The 21,520-nt window shown below is 40.0% G+C and overlaps 1 protein-coding gene across 1 annotated transcript in view; it reads right to left on the bottom strand.

The window, feature by feature from the left end:
- The window catches only part of otogl (otogelin-like), a 198,816-nt gene that overhangs the window by 13,748 nt on the left and 163,548 nt on the right, over positions 1–21,520 (bottom strand). Inside the window, exons 39-51 of the mRNA XM_041215660.1 lie at positions 18,181–18,401; positions 17,445–17,583; positions 15,978–16,169; positions 13,963–14,175; positions 13,562–13,666; positions 12,969–13,076; positions 12,464–12,565; positions 11,216–11,320; positions 11,083–11,123; positions 8,910–8,973; positions 6,640–6,818; positions 2,841–2,942; positions 1,209–1,328 (exon numbers count right to left, since the gene is read on the bottom strand). Coding sequence (XP_041071594.1) covers positions 1,209–1,328; positions 2,841–2,942; positions 6,640–6,818; positions 8,910–8,973; positions 11,083–11,123; positions 11,216–11,320; positions 12,464–12,565; positions 12,969–13,076; positions 13,562–13,666; positions 13,963–14,175; positions 15,978–16,169; positions 17,445–17,583; positions 18,181–18,401 — 1,691 coding nt within the window. The remainder of the gene's footprint in view (positions 1–1,208; positions 1,329–2,840; positions 2,943–6,639; positions 6,819–8,909; positions 8,974–11,082; positions 11,124–11,215; positions 11,321–12,463; positions 12,566–12,968; positions 13,077–13,561; positions 13,667–13,962; positions 14,176–15,977; positions 16,170–17,444; positions 17,584–18,180; positions 18,402–21,520) is intronic.

Here is a 21,520-nt window from a genome sequence, read left to right as displayed (position 1 = left end):
AATAAATGAATTTTCCCACCCTTCCAAACATGTCCCAATTCATGTGACACAGTCACATGAGGGGACATGTTTGAATAAATTTATAATTTGATTCTTTCATGATTTGATTATACATTCAATCTCTCTGAGGCAGCTCCATGCCTCAGGGAGATTGCTACACACTTTCATGTACATGCGCGAAAGAGCGCAGGCCCTGACTCTCCCTTCTCCCCTCACCCGCACAGAAAGTGCTGAGCGTAAAATGGCAGTGCGCAGCCAATCACAGGCGGCGATCGGCTCCACGCCCACTCCTGCCCAGCCCGCCTATTATCAGAAAATCCTGGCCCTGGAATTAAAAGCCTAATGATGACCATGAAACCATTGTTGGTTTTTGTTGTAAACACCCAGTTGGTTCACTAATGCCCTTTAGAGAAGGAAATCTGCTGTCATTACCTGGTCTGGCCTACATGTGACTCCAGGTCCAGCAATCTGGTTGACACTTAAATGCCCTCAGCAATGGCCTAGCAAGCCAGTTCTCAAGGGTAATTAGGGACGCCCACATCCCATGAACAAATAAAAAAGAAGTTACTAAGTTTTGTAACCTATTGCAGGACAGTGAAGCCTTGTAAATATACTGGGTTGGATTCTCTTTCTCTGTCAGTAATAGATACCTCCATCAATCTCCAAAGCCTTTCTTCCAATGTTTGGAGTCCACAAATAGGTTAAAGATCTCTGAATTTCAGCCTCAGTCTTTTTGTACCAATTAGCATTCATCAATCATTCTAGTTATTTATTTAGTTCAATTAAGGTTCATCCTTCCATATTTTCAAACTTCGGGTAGCAGTAGACATGGATGCCACAGGAGAGAACAAGACGATTGTGTTCAAGCAACAGTGGAGCAGAGCAGATGGTTGTGGACTGGCCTAGACCAGATCAGGAAATGAAATGCAGCAGTAATTTAGTTACAGCAGCCAGTCAACTTTTAAAAGGGATATTTAGACTTTTGAGTATGGGGTCTTTGCTTTTTTGTGTATGGGGCCTTTTTTGTATAGAAAGTCTGCATTTATGTGCTTCACAATATTTAGATTTCTTATGAAAGTCTTGCAATTTTGTGTAATCATATATAGCTCATTCACTGGTTGTGGCCCTACTCCAAAAGCTGGACATTCCTCCCCAAACTACCAATTATGCGGAAGACATATGTTATTGCTAATGACAGACATACAAACCTGTATGCAGTCAGTCTCATTAAATGGTGGGCAGACAACTCCAGAGCCAAGCATCACAACTCCAACAGTAGTCTCTAGGCACTCATATCTGATGCATTTAGCTACCCAAGATGTTCCTGCCTGGAGTGAAAAATGATTAGCACATGTGAGTTAAAATATGTTAGGCAGTCAACACACATTTTTCTCAGTTCCTTTTAACTTAGCAATTACAATGACAACAAAGCACTTCAAGCAACAATTCAATAGATACTAAATAGTTAACATTTTTGAAATACACAGCAAGGTAAATTGATCAACAGAAACAAAAATATTCAATATAATTTTCACTTCTGAAAGCTGACCAAGAGAAATTAAATTTAGTTGGCATATCTTTATTTCTTACATCTGTTTTATAGAATTTTTAAAATATTGATCCATATATTTTTATAATCTAAAAATGGTATATCAAGCACATAATTTCATCACACTTTCTGTGACAAATCAGCATTACGTTCACTGTCCTACTTCAAAATCAAGAAACTTAGGTTCCCTTGTGCACTAATAATAAAAGTTCTAACTGAAGGATCCACCAACTGGCTTCAAATCTCCATAGCTCAGGCATTGTGATAAATGTAATAGTAAAATGGACAACAGTTGCACCAAGTGTTGTTGCTTTACAGGATGGAAGGGTAATATGCGAATATATCTCATGCAATATTATGGATACTGTTCTTATTTGTACAAAATCAGTCAATTTAAATTTAGACATTAGAAACTCCACTCTGTATTTATGCCTAATTATTAGCTATTTCAAGACCACACTATTCCACAGATTTGGACTTCATACAAATACTTACACTTCTAGCTGAACACATCCGGCTGAACTTTTCCAGCCTATGGAAACAGGGTTGGAAGCAGGGGTGGTGTGGTCAGGAAATGAGGGGGAAGCTACAACAGGATAGTTCTCTACACACTCTGGGGGGCTTTCCCAGCAGCAGGTTGAGATCTGGGTCAGCTGCCTACTTCACAGAGGCGGGTTGCCAATTAGGGCAACTGAGTCACAATTGGGGCTATTTTGCAATGGCGCTGGTATTTTCCCAATGTTGGAATGCCCCACTCCACAGTGTGAGGGGGCCACCAGCTCATTCGAGTTACCCTTCCAGCAGCAGGCTAGATGGCCACTGGGGCTGCAAGGATGAAAGACTGGAATTGCATCAATAACCATTCCTTTGGAGGGGTGTCCCCTCCACTTTGATGGCCCTACTGGCTTCAGCCTATTTGATGAGTTTAATACAGGCAACCAAGGACGCTTCCATGTTGACGTGCCCTCACGCTCACCTGTCTGCCTCAGCAGTGCCCACCTCTCCTGTCGGGGCTGATTGGGCCTGCAGCATCAGGGACCAGCCTGCCATCTTAATAGGATGATGAATGCAGAGATAGCCAATTAGGAGGCTGGCTGACTGCTGGAAGGTTGTGCCACCAGGCTCGCTGGCAACATGGGCAGGCTCAGGATCCCCTTATGAACACAACATCAGGGGTCCAATGACCGGTAGAAAATTCAGCCCAGCTACTCAGACCATGATTTACATTTTGACTGCACAGTGTGAAAAGGAAAATGACAGTGAAATAATATAATACAATTGATAAACTTACATTATGCAGATCAATGTTCCCTTCTTCCTCAAAAGTGCATGAGATATTCTTACAGTTTCCACAGCAAACATGAGGATCGGAAGAAGGAACATAGACTTGATGCTGTTGATTGGTATAATAGATCGTAATAGTTGTATTTATACACAGTTTTATGACAAGAATGGTCAATATGCATAAAAATTATAGGGTTGCTTAAAATAAAAGGCTAAAAGGAAACGCCACCAATTCAAAAAAGTTTTGTTTCAATATTTTCCTAAATCACATTATCTGTGATTAATAGTCTACTTTGCAGACTTGTTCACGTTAGTTTGAAAAGGCTAATCACTGATGATGATAATTACACAGTACAGCAAAATTACCACAATAATTTCTCCCAGGTGGCGCTGCTGAACAATGAAAAGCTGCTGCAGCTTCTGATTGGCTGGCAGTTCCCAATGGATGCGAATTCCTCCCCCAGGGTCCTTGACCCCGGGGAACACCTCCTGCTGCCTAGTTAAGTGCCTAATTGGCACTTAATTCAGTGCGCCTTCCCAAAAAGAGGTGATGTGGTACTTTCATCGGCTCTCCAGTCAGTGAGTGAGACCCCTATAGCTTCCAATTTTTCTATAGAAGGGAAATGTGTCCGACATTGTTCTTTTAGATTTCTGATCATAAATTTTGGGCAGGAAAATGCATTTGCATTCATAACAATTTACAAATCTATCTTTAGATATTGGAAGACAAAATGTCTCCTGGTGAGAATGTTCTAAAGAGATTGCAAAATGTTGTTTACATTTAAGGTAAACGGTGGCCTAGTAGTAAAATTATTAGACTAGTAATCCAGAGGCCAAATCTAATACTCGTTGGATATGGGTTCAAATCCCACTGTGGTAGTTGAAATATGAATTCTCCTAATTCAATTAATGAGAGATACTTGAAATCAAGTAAACATGTGTTTTTATTTTAAGTTTGTAAACTGACTACATAATAGCAAAGAAATAACCGTTTGGAAAAAAATTAAATAGTAAGATAAGTGAGGCTACAGGTTAGGTTGGGCCAAGTCAGGTCAGGTGGGGTCAGGAGTCACTTGGACCATTTGGAGCACAGGAAAAGACTGGCGGGCAAAGTCAATAACTAGTCTGGTGCACCACTGTGCAAGTGCAGCACCTGGCCAAATTGCCCCAGTACATTATTTTACTCATTAAAATTGATGCATGGCAGGTTATAAAAATGGCAGGTTTTCTGACAACTCTGGTTTTCGGATAGCCAGATTTGAGACACTGTACCTGTATAAAGATAGTCAGTAACGGTGACTATGACAACTATCATCGATTGTCATAAAAACACATTTAGTTCACTAAGTCCTTTAGGGAAGGATATCTGCCATCCTTACATGCTCTGTTCTACATGTGATTCCAGCCCCACAGCAATCTGGTTGGCTCTTAACTGCCTCTTGAAATGGCCTAGCAAGCAATTCAATTCAAAGGCAATAACAGATGGGCAACAAATACTGGCCTTGCCAGCGTTGCCCACATCCCATGAAAGAATTAAAAAAAGTATATTTATGATCAATATTCACAAAATGATAGGTTTATTAAGAAAAGTCAACAACAACATACATTTATATATCACTTTTAACATTAAAAAGTTTCAAAGTGCTTTCGAGCCATGAAAATGAGCACTGAGTCAATAAATGAGAATTTAGGAGGCGTAGACAAAGCCTGGTTGAAGAGGTAGGTTTTAAGGAATCTTAAAGCAGAAGCATAAGGTTCAGAAGCAGAGGGACTTAGGGAGGAATTCATAGACTTACAGACCTCCCACTGTGATAATGATAGGTTGTGGAAGCAGTCAAGCAGCACTAATCCTATAGTGATAGTCCTCAGGTTTAGGTCAACAAACAACTAAAGAAATTGCATCCACCACTTTTTTTCAATTGTAGGCTGTTTTTTTAAATGTAAAGAGCAGGGGATTTAAATGACTTGCTAGCTTGACAGCTCCACAGACCTTATCCGCTTTTTATGCACATTCATGTTTACTCTTAAGAATCCCAAAGGGTACTTGATCTCTCCAAAAGGATATCTGAGCTTGCCCAAAGGGTACCTTACCTCTCCAAAGGACTCCACCAGATTTAGACCTTTTCCTCAAATGTCTAAAGCTTACGAGATATATTTTAGAAACCTGGGTGACCAAAATTGCTTTTGAGTGAATCGTTTAAATCTGCAGCCGCTTCCATGAACACAGGTGTGCAAAGTAGAACCCACCTCCCTGTTCTGGGCCCTCCACCAAAGATGGCTGGTGCCAGGTTCAGGAACGGCACTTCTGGATTCAGAGCTCCGGTGACATTTTGGCTAAGGCCCAGACCCTTTCCATCCCTGCAAAAATTCAGGCCTAATTTTGCAAATATTCTGGTTCAGTGGGGAGGTGGGTGAATCGGTGACAAGGGGACAGAGTTTGTCACTGATGAAGGAAATTATTTTGGTCTTCCCAATGTTTGAATGGAATAAGTTAAGACTCATCTAAGGTTGAATATCGAACAAGCACCTGACAGCACAGAGGCAGTGAATGGGTCAAAAATCCTGATGGAGACGTAGAGCTGTGTATCATTGGTAGACCTTTTAAAGCTCATAGGGGTCAGTGAGCAGATGAGGAAGAAGAGAGAGCCAATAATAAAACCCTGGGTATTCCAGCTATGATGGCATGGAGTTGAGAAGACAAGCCATTGGAAATGTATCTGGCTCTGGTTGGATAGGTAAAATGGAACCAAGGGCAGGATTTTCCACCTATTGGGGGGGATGTGTGGGAGCAGGGGGGACGGGGACGAGTTCCCGATCAGCGACCCCAATTGGGGGCACGCCGCCATTTTACGTGGGTGGGCCAATTAAGGCCGACCCAGCGTGACATCCGCTCGGAAGCACTGAGCGTTCCCTGTGTGGGCGGTGGGGGGAGTTCCCTGAGTTGGGACTGCGCTCTTTCGTGCATGCACATGAAAGAGCGCACAGATCTTTGCCTCAGGGAGATGGTTGGAAGTTTTTTAAAAAATTTTTAATGGGTACGAAAAAATTTTCCTGACATGTCCCCTCATGTGACAATCACATGAGCTGGGACATGTCAATTTCTTTTATTTAAACATTTTACACACATTTTAAATCCCTCATGAAACCTTATTCTGCCCGTGGATGAGGTTTCATGATTTTTCTGAAGGCCGCCCAGGCTCTTCGCCTACCCGCCAACCTTATGGCCGTTGACAGGTTGGCTGCGCGCCCACCGAACTGAAAATCTAAATGACACGGGGTGACATCGGGACACCCGCCTGATGTCACCCCACTCACCAACTGGAAGATGCAGCCCCAAGAAGTGGCACTGAATGCACAGCTGGACAACTGGAAAGAGGTTTTGGTGAAAAATGGTACAGCCGACCACAGCTAAAGGCTGCAGAGAGGTCAAGGGCATATAATGCACAATGGTGAAAGTTATACAGAATGTAGTTTGTCTTCTGGGTTAAGGCCATTTTGGTGGTGTGTGAGAGATTGGAAAGCAGATTGGAGGGATTCAGATAGGGAGCATATAATTTTTTAATATATGAAGATAATATATTAAAAATTGAGCACTGCTTAAAATGGATACAGGCTATCAAAGTTTCTCGTCTTGCACTCATGCATGTCTCTTACAGCATGTCTCTTTTTTCAGCAATACTCAAGTTCTGTACTACCAAATGAATGTGAAAATTCATTTATTAACTAGCGACTTTTGGCAACACATTTTCGCACCTGCATGTGGTTTTGCAGTTTTAAATGTAAATGACTAATAAATATATACTTACAGCTGCACATTTTGCCGAACAGTTAACTATTGACACTTCGATTGAAGGTAACTCTGTGGCAGGATCTGAGTTCTGCAAACAATTTGCTATGTAACATTGGTCACCTTCGAGTTGCTGCAACAGTGATTGGCCTGGTTTCAATGCAGTGACACCTTGGAACAGGCAGACATCAGCTTTTTCTGAAATAATAATTTTTACATTAAGTATTTATCCTAATTATAACTCCATTTGTTTTATCTTCAAAATTATTCCGGTCAAATAGCTGGAATTATCACTTTTTTTATATTACTGCATTTATAAAAGTCAGGTTTTTAACAAATTGCTATTTACAATATTTGGATTTAACAATGCAGTAAAGAAACGTGGTAGTCAAACTGTTGAAGTCAAATTTATTTGAAAAGATGCAGCTTCCAAAGTCAGCACACAGTACATTCAAACTGTTTCAAGTCAATATACTTTATCCATTTGTGTCTTAATTTGTAAGTATTTCTTAATGGCTTAATTTATATCATAAATGTCTACCAATGAATGATGTGCATCTATAATATACTTTGCATGTTATGATGATGGCATCATAATACTGTTTGCTGGAGTTCATTTAAAAATTCAAATAAAGGGAAAATGGGAGCTACACTGACACAATGCCTTTACACCTCTACTCTGTGCTCAACTCTAGGCCAAGCCAGACCAATGAAAATCTCTTTTCTTAGTTTGGTGTAAGTATCCTATAAGAAAGAGAGTTTATGAAGTTTTATTCTGATTTCAAAGGCAACATAGATCCACAATAAAGAACAACCCACAATACAAATATTTCCACAATGCAATTTACAGTATGATGGTAACTGTGAGTTATAGGGAAAAAAAATAGTGCTGGTTCTAAAGAAGAATGGGCAATTAACTCTGCTTCTCTCTCCATTGTTGCTGCCCGATCTGCTGAATGTTTTCATCGGCTCGTAACTTCCGCGCTTCCCAGAGCCGGATTTGGGGGGGTACCCCAAAGATGTGCTGGGGAATCCCTCTGGCAAGTTCCCAGGCAAGGCTTGCACGGCAATTACCCAAAAGTGCTAACTTCCTGTGAACAATTACGCTGCGCTGGGAACAATCCAAAAATGAGATTTAAATCGCAAACTTCGGATGGTTCCGTCGGAGTTATACCAATAGTTACCCAGAAAAGTTTAGAAGAATTAAAACTTCTTCTAACTTCTGGGTAACTATTGTAAAGACCCGGGCAGATCCCACAGGACTACCCCCAACACCACAGAACTCCTCCACTACCCCCATCTCTCCCCGACCTCCGACAACCCCACATCCCACCCCCCCACCAACATCAGACCCCACCCCCATACAGACCTTGGATCACCCCAGACCTTGGGTCCCCCATCACCCTTGACCTCCGAACGCCCCCAGACCTCAGATCCCACTGACCTCGAAACCCACCCAAGACATCGGACCCCCCTCCCCCGACCTCGGACTCCCAGACCTCTAGACTACCCCATTCCCCCTGATCTTGGACCCCCCTAACGTCCAAATGCCCCCATCCCTCCTAGACCTCAGACCTCCGGACCCCCTCACCATCTCCGACCTCTGAATGCACCCCTCATCCCTCCAGACCTCGGAAGCCCACAACCCCCCCTGAACTCGGAAGCCCCCAAACCCCCCAACCTTGGAAGCCCCTTCCCCAGCCTCCGGACCCCCCCACCCCCTCGACCTCCGAACACCCCCAGACCTCGGACCCCAAGCAGCTCTGGCGAAAGGAAGTGGCAACGCAATTTTCAAGAGCAGGCAAGCGTATATTTATTTCTTCTAATTTCTGTGGGCCATCACTTTCCAACGCTAGTCAGAGGTTATGGCCTGTTACTTCCTGCTTTTATTTCAATGTTCACATTGTTAGCTTACAGAAAACTAAAATTTTGTTAAGCACCGTGGAACGAGATTATTTAAAACATAAGTTCAACTATTTTATAATCAAAACAAAAGGAAACATATTTAGGTAGGACATTGGTGAACTTAAAACTGAAGAGCAATGTTTATTTTATTACACGCAACAAAATTTGCAAGCAGGAACAAATTGTAACTAGAAGCAAATGCAGGCTTATAATGCATTTATTTCACAACAAGTGTAGTGCACTATCGTGTCTTGGACCATGCAACAAGTAGTTGTAAAATATGTCTGGTGTTGCTTTGGGAACATTTATAATTCAACTAAAGCTCATAACTGGAGAAAATTGACAAACAACTACCAAAGTAAAGCTGCAAGACAAGGAACTCACTGCAGATAGAACGAGTACAGCCACAGACATTTTGAAAGTCAGGATCCTCTGTTAGAACTTCTCCCTGAATTTTTGTTTAAATAAAAAATGTAATCCATAAAATTGTAAAGTATTCTTAAAATTGTAGACCAACTATATAACTATATATTGCTGAAAAGAGAGGTATGTCTAAGCTTTTCATCTTGTACTCATCAGGATACTCACAAGAATACCAATATAAGAGAAGAAACAACAATTTATACTCTATGTGAAGAGTGTGCTGGTTGGTTGGCAAGTGGCATTGTTATGGAGAATGCACAAAGAACAGGGCCTTGTGTATTAATATATGTAGCTTCCAGTACATGCAAATGTGCCACATTGTGAGTCTGAATGACAATCTTAAATTGTTTGTCAGCATAATTCTTAGCACATTGAGGATTATTTAGCAAATGTTGTCCAATCACGGAATCACATCTAATGTTGGACACTGTTTTGAGTTTTGCAAGCACGGGCTGGTTGGGTATGGTCTGTACCTTGCCTGTTGCAAACAGCGGCTGGGATATGCTGTTTGATACAATCCACCAGTCTTTAGGATGTATGGCCTACATACCCAGCATCACATAGGCACTGAAATTCATATACCACAAAATGAGTAATGTTCTTTGCAATCAAAAGGAACATGTACATATATTGCGTCTGTTTCAGCTAAACAAAATAAATGACAGCCATTTGCTGACACATTCCTCAGGGCAATGCCTTGACTAATCAGGGTCAAGCTACCTGGATTAAATTTTTAAAAATGTTTGGCAGTTAACTGTCAGTCACTATTAGTGGTGCATTCTCCATGGCAACACCACTTACCAACCAATCAACACTCGCTTCACATACAGTATAAACTGTTGTTTTTGCAAGTGTCCTGATTAGTGCAAAACAAAAAGCTTGAACATATCTCTTTTTGTCAGCAATACTCAAGCTCTGTACTACCAAATGACTATTTCTATAATTATGACAAAAAATCTTGCAAGCAAAATAATTAAAATAAATAACAGGCAGACTGTTGCAACCTAGAATTATTATTGGTTGAGTAAGTGCTTATTGAAGTGTGGTAAAACATAGAGCCTGAGAAAAAGTTTAGTAATTATGTCGCTTTCTAATCATTAACAGTCATGATGAATATTCCAGTATTTTCTAACTCAGTAATTCAAGCATTACAATTTTAATCAGCTATCAACCCCTTAGACTTGGCCCATACCTAACCACACTGAAGCCAAGCAGTACGATGCAGCTTAAAACGTCAGGTTCACACCCAAAGACAGCATAAGCTCATCCCCAATAATCACTTGACAGCTGCTCTTAGGTCAGCCCTGCGGAATTGCTAAAATCAATAGAGGGCTTGTCTGTTCTTCTGCTTGTAAGTGGAGCATGTGTTAAATGTGCTGCCCAGTAACCAGCTGGGACTACATTCAGTATGCAGTCTGTTCATCAGTACAGGAAATGCACATCATTTAAACAGGACTGATTTCTACTGATTTTAAATTTGGTAACTGTGCTGTTATCGGTCCTGCAGAGACTGCCAGGAAGAACAATGGAGATGATTTTGTTATATTCATCTCTGTGGCTAGAGGTCATGAATGGGAAGGGGGAGTACACTTTAGCTGATTCCTATGGCTGGTGGAGAGTATCTGCAAAAGGGAATCAGCAGAACAATTGAAAGATCAGCTGTTCCAGCAGCAGCAACTTTACCAGCCAGACCAGAACAATGGACAAGTCATAAAGGTCTACGGCACAGAAAAAGGCCCCATCAGCCCATCAAGTCTGCACCGGTCAAACAAGTACCAAGAATGAAGAAAAAGAGCTCTGGCAGCACCTGGTCCTGCTGGGGTTTCGTTATTGGTGAAAGGATACAGCAATGCTCAATCTAAATAATAAGATTGCTTATATTTATTTAGAAACCATCATTTTAAGTTGACAACCATAGCAACCATAATAGACTCATTCTGGGAACTAGTTAGAGGTTTTCAGCACTTAGACTATGCCAACTGCAAATTTCATTCTTTTAAAATCTAGAACGTGAACATATTAAAAGTATACATTTCAGCTACCCTTTTATGTCCTTCTTGTTTTGAGGCACATTCTAGTAGCAGACTAGGTTCTAGATTACAATACACTAGTTCGCATTGCTAAATTTACATACCACTTTACATGAAATATTGGTAGTGTTTTCACAGTTGCAGTCTGTAAAAGAAGGAAGTTAAACTTAAATTAATGGAAACCATTTTGATATATTCAAAATATTGTTTTTTAATAATTAAATCATTCATAGTTACCACATTGCCAATCAGGACAACAGATTCCTGAAATAGGTTTCTTTACTAGTTTAGTTCCATCCGTACAGGTCTTGTCAGGGGGAGGACACAAATTTTCATCGCAGACTGCAGTTAAGGAGAAAATAAGAAACAAAATAGAGTCAAATTATTATATTTAGTAAGATTTAAATTGATAAAGGGAGGATTTACTCAAATTGTTGTTTAGTTCAAATCAGCAGAATCTTTCAAAGTTGTAGGTAAAACAGATTGAAACAAAGGTCAACAGGAGCCAACAGTTCAAAAAATATTTTTCAATACTTGGGAGAATAATTTCAATGGCATACACAATACGTAAATATTTTTGTCTGAATAAATTTCTTAGATTAATCCATCTTATAGCAGAAGCATCTATTAAAAGAATGAACAGAGACAAATGAATAGTAATAAAAATAAGGAAGTGTCAGAAGAGGCATACATAGGAGGAGATGCAATGGAAAAAGGAGAGATCAGTTTCATAAAATACAGTTGAACAGAGGGAGGCTCAGAAATACAGAAACATATGCAGAATACCTGCCTACAACTGGCAAGCGATTCATCTCCTCACATCCATTTTTCCCAATACTCACTTCTTCCTATCTTTTAGTCACTCCTTCCTCATTCAACTGCAACACGCACTAGAATCCCTGTTTCCGTTACACAATCCACGGCACTGTTTCACATATTCCTTTCTCCTAACACTCTTTCTCTGATTAACAGACACATTGGAAAGTCACCCCATGACTTTAATAAATTAATTGCTTCCACACAAGCATTTCTAAAATATTTGTGAATCCAGCATCTTTACAATCTGACCTCCCAGGCAAAACAGTACTTGGTATTGGACTAATTATCCTTCCCCTCCCGCCGTCAGGATCTTCCATCCCCCTGAAGTCAATGGACATTTGGATAGATTGCCATATCCACCAAGGGGGAGCCTGCAGCGGCAGGGCCAGAAACCAGTGGAAGATTGCATTCTATCAAATTGGCTATTTATTTCTGAAACACAGCGATATTCAAAAAGAAATGCAGCAAAAAGCTTACACAAACATAAACACAAAAAATATACAAGGGATTCGAGTCTCCTGCAAAAGATGGAAAATTGTTTTGTTTCCTCAATGACAAATTAGTTATCCTTTGATTAACACTGCATCTCTTTCAAAATCCTCATAGAACTTTACATGAATTGCTTACCACACAGATTATAAATGATAAAGTTATTACTTTACTCACCACAGTGGTATAGTGGACAACAGCGATCAGTGGTGTTGAGGTCTACTGCAAGAACATCTCCCTCATTGCACACAGGAATTGGGTCAATGCACGACTCACACACTGGAAAATTGGAAAGAAGCTTTTGATATTTATCTTGGGTTTAATCCACATTAATTACATCATGAGCCACATTTTTAAAAACAAATTATGGTGCAGTATCAACTAATACAGCCAACCAGTGTCACACAAAAGGTATAATGTTAAACAAATAATAATACCTGTATTGTCCCCAACTTCACTGAGCAAACAAAGTGTACAATAGCATATGGCAGGCACCTAATATAGTCTATTACATAATACTGTGGGAAAGGGTAATTGCTTTGAGGCAGGCTAGCTGATGCATATAAAGTTGCAAGCTTCAGTTCATGGGATTTGTGGGTCTACCTGTAGAAATTACTTTTCTGCTTTCAAAACAAGTTTAAAATGTTAAGTGAAAGCCCAAAGTTGAACAAAATCCTCTTACCACACTGAAAGGAGAAACAGCAGTAGTCATCTTTTCGTACTTCAACAAGAAACTGGTCCTCTCTACATACTGGAGGTGAACTAGTTGGACATGCCAGAGGGTCACATTCTGTATATTAACAGCAAAGTTAACAGTACTACATTTTATTAGTACTCCACTTACAAAGCAACAGGATCAATATTTTGCACATCCCTTGTTTAAATAAAAATATTCAACTAAGAACATATAGAAATCAATGGAATAGTTAAATGCATACAGCTATATCAATTAGTTTGTCTTCTGCTTTAAACAATTAATTCACTCAAATTATGGAGGTATTTTAACTTTTGCAAATACACCAGAAATATGTCTAGAAAAATTTTTGCTTACATTTACCCAGTTTCTTTTTTAACATTTGCAACCTGTGTGCTTGCTGCTAGATGTTGACATGGATCGGTCAATCATTGAACATATGACTGATTTTGCACTTATTGACTTTAATCAGGTGTGTAACAGACGCTGATCCATAATTGCTAGTTGTCCACCATCACCTAAAGCGGAAAGAATCCCCCAAACTCTCCCAAAATGTCAATCTTTATCTCCTATAAACTTACCACATCGGTATTCAGGACAACAAGACACGCCGCTGTAGCCTATCACCAACTTATCTCCATTTTCACATGTTAGAACGTCGGTTCCGCAGATGGTCAAATTGCACTCTGAAGAAAATATACACAATGAGTTTTTACTTTTCATATTTGCCCCTTTTCAGAATTCTTACATTTGTTAAAGAATAGTATAGAAAAGCTGAAAAAAGACACACTGAAAAAGTAGATGAAAAAAGGGGAAAGAATAAAATACCAGTGGGAATGATAGTACAGCATAACTGCCTCACCTCTCATTCCTGAATGCAGTAATACATATTATAGCTTTTTTAAAAAAATGTACAAACTAATTCACACTTCCATTGCTAAAAAGAGACCTATGCCATTTTATTCTAATAACTAACACATACCACAAATCTTCTTTGGACAGCATGCTCCCTCCTCGATGACATCAATAATTATCTCTCCCTCTCGTTCACAGATTGGTGATGATACTTCACCACATTCAGGTTCCATGGAAACAATAGTTCCATTCTCCAAACACTTGTACATACAGCATCCTTTATGCGATCCATTCCAGGTCTCACCTGCTGACCGTGGCAGGCCTTCATTATCTGTGCAAGCTGGAAAAAAAGACATCAATTATTAAAATCAATATGAGCTTAGGTCATCTGATTTACCAAGCTTTGATTTAAACTTTTAGCAAATTAAATTTGTGCATTAATTTCACGCTATCAATGAATTCACTTCTCTTTGCTACACCTATGTGCACTAGTTTGCCTTTCTCTTCTTAGGCAGTCCCTCAGGTTGGAGGATGACTCCGGTTGAATGGGCTCTGAGATGACTGTTAAGTCCAATGCCGGATCTGCAGACTCTGCCATATGTGGGGCAGTTAGTGCTTGAAAGATCAGATAGATTAGTTGGGAAGTTTGTACACGCTGTCCAAAGCCTCGACTTCACCCCTTCGTATTCCTGACTAAGTCTCTTGATGTGTTCGGTGCCTTCTTCATTGAATCTTCATAATTTTGGTCAGTCACAAGCCAGGGACTCCCATGAAGTGGTGAGCATGTTTGACCTCTTCGAGGATGCTTTGAGGACATCCTTAAAGCATTTCTGTTGTCATCATGGCAATCTTTTGCCACGTAGAGGCAATTTGACCATCTGCGGAACTGACGTTCTAACACGTGAAAATGGAGATAAGTTGGTGATAGGCTACAGCGGCGTGTCTTGTTGTCCTGAATACCGATGTGGTAAGTTTATAGGAGATAAAGATTGACATTTTGGGAGAGTTTGGGGGATTCTTTCCGCTTTAGGTGATGGTGGACAACTAGCGATTATGGATCAGCGTCTGTTACACACCTGATTAAAGTCAATGAGTGCAAAATCAGTCATATGTTCAATGATATGTTCAAGCTCCAAGTAGAGGTGTTGCTTCAGAAGTCTGATGTCGGGCATATTATTGACAGGTCCTGCCCAGAACTGGTTATGAGTGATCTGCAACTCAATGCTGAGCATGTTGCTTTGAGACAGAATATTGCTGTTGGACCAAAGATAAAAACAAAAAACTGCGGATGCTGGAAATCCAAAACAAAAACAGAATTACCTGGAAAAGCTCAGCAGGTCTGGCAGCATCGGCAGAGAAGAACAAAGTTGATGTTTCGAGTCCTCATGACCCTTCAACAGAACTAAGTAAAAAAGTTCTGTTGAAGGGTCATGAGCACTTGAAACGTCAACTTTGTTCTTCTCCACCGATGCTGCCAGACCTGCTGAGTTTTTCCAGGGAATTCTGTTTTTGTTTTGCTGTTGGACCATCTCTTTTTTCACCAAATTTGGAGGATGTTGCAAAGGCATCGCTGGTGATACTTCCCTCATGCTTGAGGTGCCTGCTGTAGATTTTCCAAGTCTCCAAAGAACATAGGAGTGCGGGGATCACTACCCCGCGGTAAACCATGACCTTAATTTCGGCTTTGAGTTTCCAGTCCTCAAATATTCCTTTTCTTGGTCAGTTGAAGGCTGAGCTGGCACATTGGAGGCAATGATGCATTTCATCATCTGTGTCTGCTTTCTTTGAAAGGCGGCTCCCAAGGTATGGAAAATGGTCCACATTTTCCAGAATCTTACCATTGATCTAGTTTATACAACGATCATCTTGCAGAATATAAGGTCTTCACCTCCCTTCATCTTTATACTTGTCTTTATTTTACATTGACAGGAGGTCTGAGAAATGTATTAAATGTACACACAAAGAAAATGGTTACAAGATTAATGTTAGTTAACATTACTTTCACTTTTGTATTCAAAATCAAATTAAATTGGATGCAATTGCCAATAATTTAATAAACCCAAAATCAAATAAACTACATATTATAGAGCTGGGTCATTTCTATTTGCATCATATTTCTAAATTACTGCAACATTTACTAACCACATTGTTCCTCTCTAACACAGTAGTTGGAGTCTGGTTGATGCAGCAGAGTTCCTCGAGGACAAACACAACTCTCACTAATAAATGAACAAGTTGGGTCATACTCCAAATAGAAGTCTTTGTTTTGACATGTTTTACTTTCACAGGCTGGCACACAAGGTTGGTATTCCATGCCTATTGGGCAGCTAAGTGCTGTATGTAAAATGAAACAATCACATTATTGTCAAAATAACACTTTAAAAATATGGAATATGAAATGATCATTTTAAATTTAGCTATTTTACCTATATGAATATCTTGTAAAATAAAATGTACAGAAGCTACAAAGATTTATGCTGCTCTACTCAGTGATACCCATTGAAGATGAGTCAATTAAGATCAATTCCTGTTTAAGATATAAAACTACATCTAAAATATTGCATAATTCAGATTCTAGCCACAGGCAAAGATCTTCAACAAAAATGTTATTTGTGCTAGTTCTTGATAAAAGCATTTGTATAGGTAAAATCAGCCTCAAAAACATCTTTGTCAGGTTATAGAGCAGCTAGGTCTTTATGTCCTATAGTATAATGCTGTATTTATTAATGGCCTTGTGTCATTTTCAGGATTTCTGGCTATGTTACCACAGGAGGATCTTGGTATAATTTAGAGTAAAATTGTATTAAGTCATTCAGTTAAAGGTAGCTCTCAAGTGGTTCAATACACAGAACAGTAAAGCTGATAAAAGTAGTTTAGTATTCAGGCGAGGAAACTGAACAAGAATGCTTCAGACAATGTAAGTTAGTTTGAAGATTGCAATGAACATTCACACTTGGTGAGGAAGAATTGTTCTATTAATGTGATCACAGCAGGAGGTGTCTGCTAAGAACATACTCTTGGATGATGTGGACCAGTTTGCTTGACAGGAGTATTAACAAATTCTCAAATGGAGAAGTCAGAGACTCATCTTCCATTTCCAGTGCATATACAGTGTGCAGAAAGAAGGAACCCATGAGCATTCAGTTAGCTAACTAGGGCTGGAGAGCAAACATGGCTTAGCATGAAGGGAACTTATGGATCTCAAGCTTAGAGCCAATCAGCATTAGGTGACCAGGATAAGTTAAGCATGACTGTTAATTCAGTGTCATTTAATTATTTTCCTTGTTGTAAAGAAGGTGTCCTAGTTAGTCAAATCAAGGAAGATTTCATTATATCTGTTACTCTATATATCCACTTGGTGACTGCCATATAGCATGAAAGTCTCAATATAATAAAGATTTAAGTAAAATAATATCAAATGGCAGGAACTAAGCACTGGATCGAATTTTCTTCATCTTCATTTTGTAGTACAAATTTAAGGAGATTTGACAGCAATCCATTCAGCCAAAACAGATTTGAAGGGTGGTTACTGTAGTTTCATTATGACTAATTTAGAATAATTAATTGTAATATAATAACTATTAATAAGTCGGTAGGCCAAAAACTTACGACAAAATTCTGGAGTCCTCCACGGAATGCAAACATTGTATTTATTACAAGCTGCTGCATATAAAGCCAAAGCATCACACTGATGTGTCACATAGTGAAAATCCCTAATCCACAGCTCACAAAATATTTCTGGAGTAACCTTGAGGTGAACAAGACACTTATGAAAAAGAACATTAAAACAACATGGATCCTTTAATTCATCACCCTGTGAACTGATAAGGAAATCAATCTATATTCCTCTAAATATATATTTTTTTTAAATTCAATTTGTATACCCCAAATTTTACTTAATCACAATATCAATTTTCATGGAATTCTTTTACTATTGTGCTGTGATTTAAGATATGACAACTTGAAAATGAACCATACTTAAAAGAAAATAACCAAATTTTTCTGTAAAATGTACATTTGTGCAAGAATGATTGATAACTGAATTGACCCTCCCACTATTTGTAAATAACCCTTTTCTTGGTATGTATTACAGAGAGCCCTTTGCATTGGCCCTCCTGCATGATGATGAAAGGGAGTATTTTAAATAGATATAAAACACTGTCAACATATTTATAACTTGGAGTGTATTCAAAAATCAATAGAATGGGACAGTGAAGAATGACTCATTCATATTTCATCAATTCCACAGTACAGAATCCTGTATGTCTATTACACACAGATTGTTCAAACAATTAATAACTAAGCGCGGTACACAATTTCCAAAAAGAAATACATCTCTACTTACATGTTGATGACACAGGGTCCAAGGATTCTGATTCAACATATCAAAACAAGCAGTACAATTACCAGTCGTGCAGTTCTGTTTTCGGCATCTAAAGCAATCAGTCTCTAGACCGGATGTTTCAACCATCCAACTTTCAAGGAAAAGACCTATATTTTCCACTTCTGTGACAATAGTTCCATTTGGTAGCTTGAGATCGTCAGCAGGACTGCCATTACAGCAGCCTAAAAGTAAGCAGACATTGGCCCAAAAAGTTAATGGTAACGCAGTTACGTTATTCTAGTCAGCTATTTGAAAACGGCATTTAGACTTGTGTATATTGTCAGACCCTATTTTGTCCAAACTAGTACTTGTTTCAATGAATAAGGTTAAAAATTTTTACAGCACTAGGTATTAAAATTATAAACTATTCTCAGCAAATATATGGAATTATGTTACTATAAAATCATAGATCTGTTTATGCAATTTTATGTATAGTAAATCATTAACTAATCCAATTAAAATACCAAAATTGCATGCATTGTGATTGTAGTACTCGGATTACAGACCAGAATATATCAGGTTAGGTTTTGATTGGACAAAGCTTGAGTTTAGTGGAATAAGGGGAAACAAGAGGAGATAGGGGCTGAATTTTTGCTTCCAAGTTGGGACTGCAGAGTCAGGAAAATTCCCAACTTTGTAAACCCAACTCGAGAAGCTGCCCTGGACATTCTGATTTTCATTCTGGGGTAATGGGGGTGGTGATGGGGGAGGGGGGTGGGTGTGGTGGTCTGCTAAAGGGAGTCAGGCCTGCTGACCTCAATGAAATTTTTAACATAGCTAAAGAGCACTTCACTGAACAGAAAAATGATCCTGCAGTTAAACAGGATGGGTTGAATTCAACTGTCCTTCACAATAATTTAGATGTTTGGTAGGCTGACACTTTTTCGAGACTTGGATATGAAAGACCTACAGACAGGGAAGAAAATAGAGATCAGGTCTTAAAACCTGAGCAGACAGGTTCAGATCCTGTTTTAGAAGGTGAAAGCTCTAAAACTAGCACCAAAGAAAGGCCTGAGGGTAACCTGATGTCTGGCTTTGAAGAAAAGCATGGAACATTGCTGAATTCAGAAGTTAAGAAGCAGCATGACAAGGATTTTTTTTCTTAAGTACCAATTCATAATACTCAAAAGTCAGATGGATTGCCAGCAATCAGCAATGTTCCTTATGACAAAACCAAACAGATTGTCAAATTTGTGCATCTATCACAAATACTATCCCAGGGTCCAGACTCTACACAACCTATCCAGATTTTAAAAAAGCAACACAAGGAACGCAAAGTTAATGTACAACCTTTTAACCAAGGACATGGAAAAACTAGGAAGATCTTACATAATGCAAAAGGAGATCTCTTGAGAAGATTGAAAGAAAGTGAATCAATCATTCTTATTTGCAAGAGCATTGGGACTCCAAGAAGTCACACAGGTTGAACTTTGAAATCTAGCAGTCATATTCAGTTAGTTTTGTTGTGGGTTAAACCTTATGGCAGTGCCAATGCAAAATGTTTAATTGCAAAACATTATCTTTACAGTATGTAATAAGGTAACTGTTCAAGTGCTTATAATGTTAAAACGTTGAATTTTCAAAGGATTGAGAAAAAATCCTTACTTCAATAAGGCTTTTATTTTTTCGGGGGGCACATATGATGACATGTGCAGAGAAAAGTCTATATTTTCTGATGTGCTATGCCCTTTTAAGACCAAAGTGCACTAGGGAGTATTTTGAAAGAGGGTTAATTGGTTTCCTGATTATAACATCATTAAGTTCCAAGAAATCTGACCCAAGGATAGTGATGAGCTGTTAAGAAGCAAAGGGTAAATAGAAAGCTAATTGCAGTGGAGTTGGATCACCCAATGTTTTCTGTTTGGCAAGTCATAACCCACTAAGAATTTGTGTAAAGAGGAAACAAGCAACATTGTCTCCGAATAGAACAGTTTTATGATTGGAAGTCCTCGAATGGATCCTGGTGCTGAGAATTGAGCAGAATCTGTGTTACTGTAGGTGGAATTGTCCCAGGTTTATGCAAAGTGCGGTAGCCAGCGGCTAAACGATGCTTTACGCGCCAGCCACAATGGTGACTTCTCACACCGTATCGTCCCAAATCTGCCATATTAATTATGCATTCTCAGGAAATACGCGGCTTCCATGGCAGGCGGGCTCACATTCGCCCGCCACACCATCACCTCGTCGCTTCATCAGGCTGGGTGCCATATTTAAAGTTCAGCTGTGCACACACCTCTCAGTGCTTCCAGCCCGCGACTGGTGCAAAGAAGACAAGGCAAAAAGACTGCAGACCCCAGGTTTAATGATGCGTCCCTCAAGCACCTTTTGGACATAGTGAATGCTTGCTGAGATGTACCCTATGCCTGTTCTGGCCGCAGGATGGGCAGCAATGTCACTAATCTGGCTAGGGAGGCAGTGGCAGCAGTGGTCAGTGTCAATGCCATTCAAAAGGGGACAGCCACCCAATGCCACATGAGGATGAATGATCTCCTTTGTTCTGCCAGGGTGAGTCATTCTTCTCATTACTCTCAACTCACACACTCGTAAACCCATCACACATCCTTCGGGCCATCACTCACTGCCAGTTCAAGAGACTTCACCATTCACTCTCTCTCACACACCTTGGTTGGCCTCATCCCGTCAATGGGACCACTCACCACCCACACATGCCAGGCATACTTATCATCTGGCCTAGCAGGCATCCCGCATACACTCTCTCTATCAGGCTGGCACACAACAAGAGGGAGAGGTCACTGAGCGGTGGGGGAATGCCCGAAATCAAGGTCCTCACAGATTTTGAGAACAGAGCCATCCAGCTGGCCAGCGAGGATCTGGACCGGTCCTGTGCTGACAGTGAGGTTGGCGGTGCTCTCCAAATGAGGATCCAGCAGTGCAACATCCATCAGACAACCATGCTGCAAGTGATGCGTCCTGTTTCACAGGCCACCGTCATGCACTAATTAACTCCCCTTGTTTTCACAGGCACATCTGCCAAAAAGCCGACAGAGTCTACAACCTAGGGCCTCCAAACAAGTCCTGAAGAAACATCTGAAGTGGAATCTGAAGACTCCCTCCTTGAAGTCCTGTCATAGTGCTCATCCACACCCTCCACCATTGCACAGACACACACCTTGGTGGGACTTAGCTTAGAGTAGTCTTGGGATCACAATCTGTTGAGCACATTGTACCGTCTGATCTGCAGCAGGCGGCAGCAGGGACTTCCCAGCTGTCCAGCACTGGAGGACTGCTGGAGGCCAGAAATTTGCTGAGCCCAAGTCAGGTGACGAGCTTCTCGACTCAG

Source organism: Carcharodon carcharias, chromosome 21 (genome assembly GCF_017639515.1).
Source record: "Carcharodon carcharias isolate sCarCar2 chromosome 21, sCarCar2.pri, whole genome shotgun sequence".
Taxonomy (NCBI): domain Eukaryota; kingdom Metazoa; phylum Chordata; class Chondrichthyes; order Lamniformes; family Lamnidae; genus Carcharodon; species Carcharodon carcharias.
This window is presented reverse-complemented; position numbering and strand designations above follow the sequence as displayed.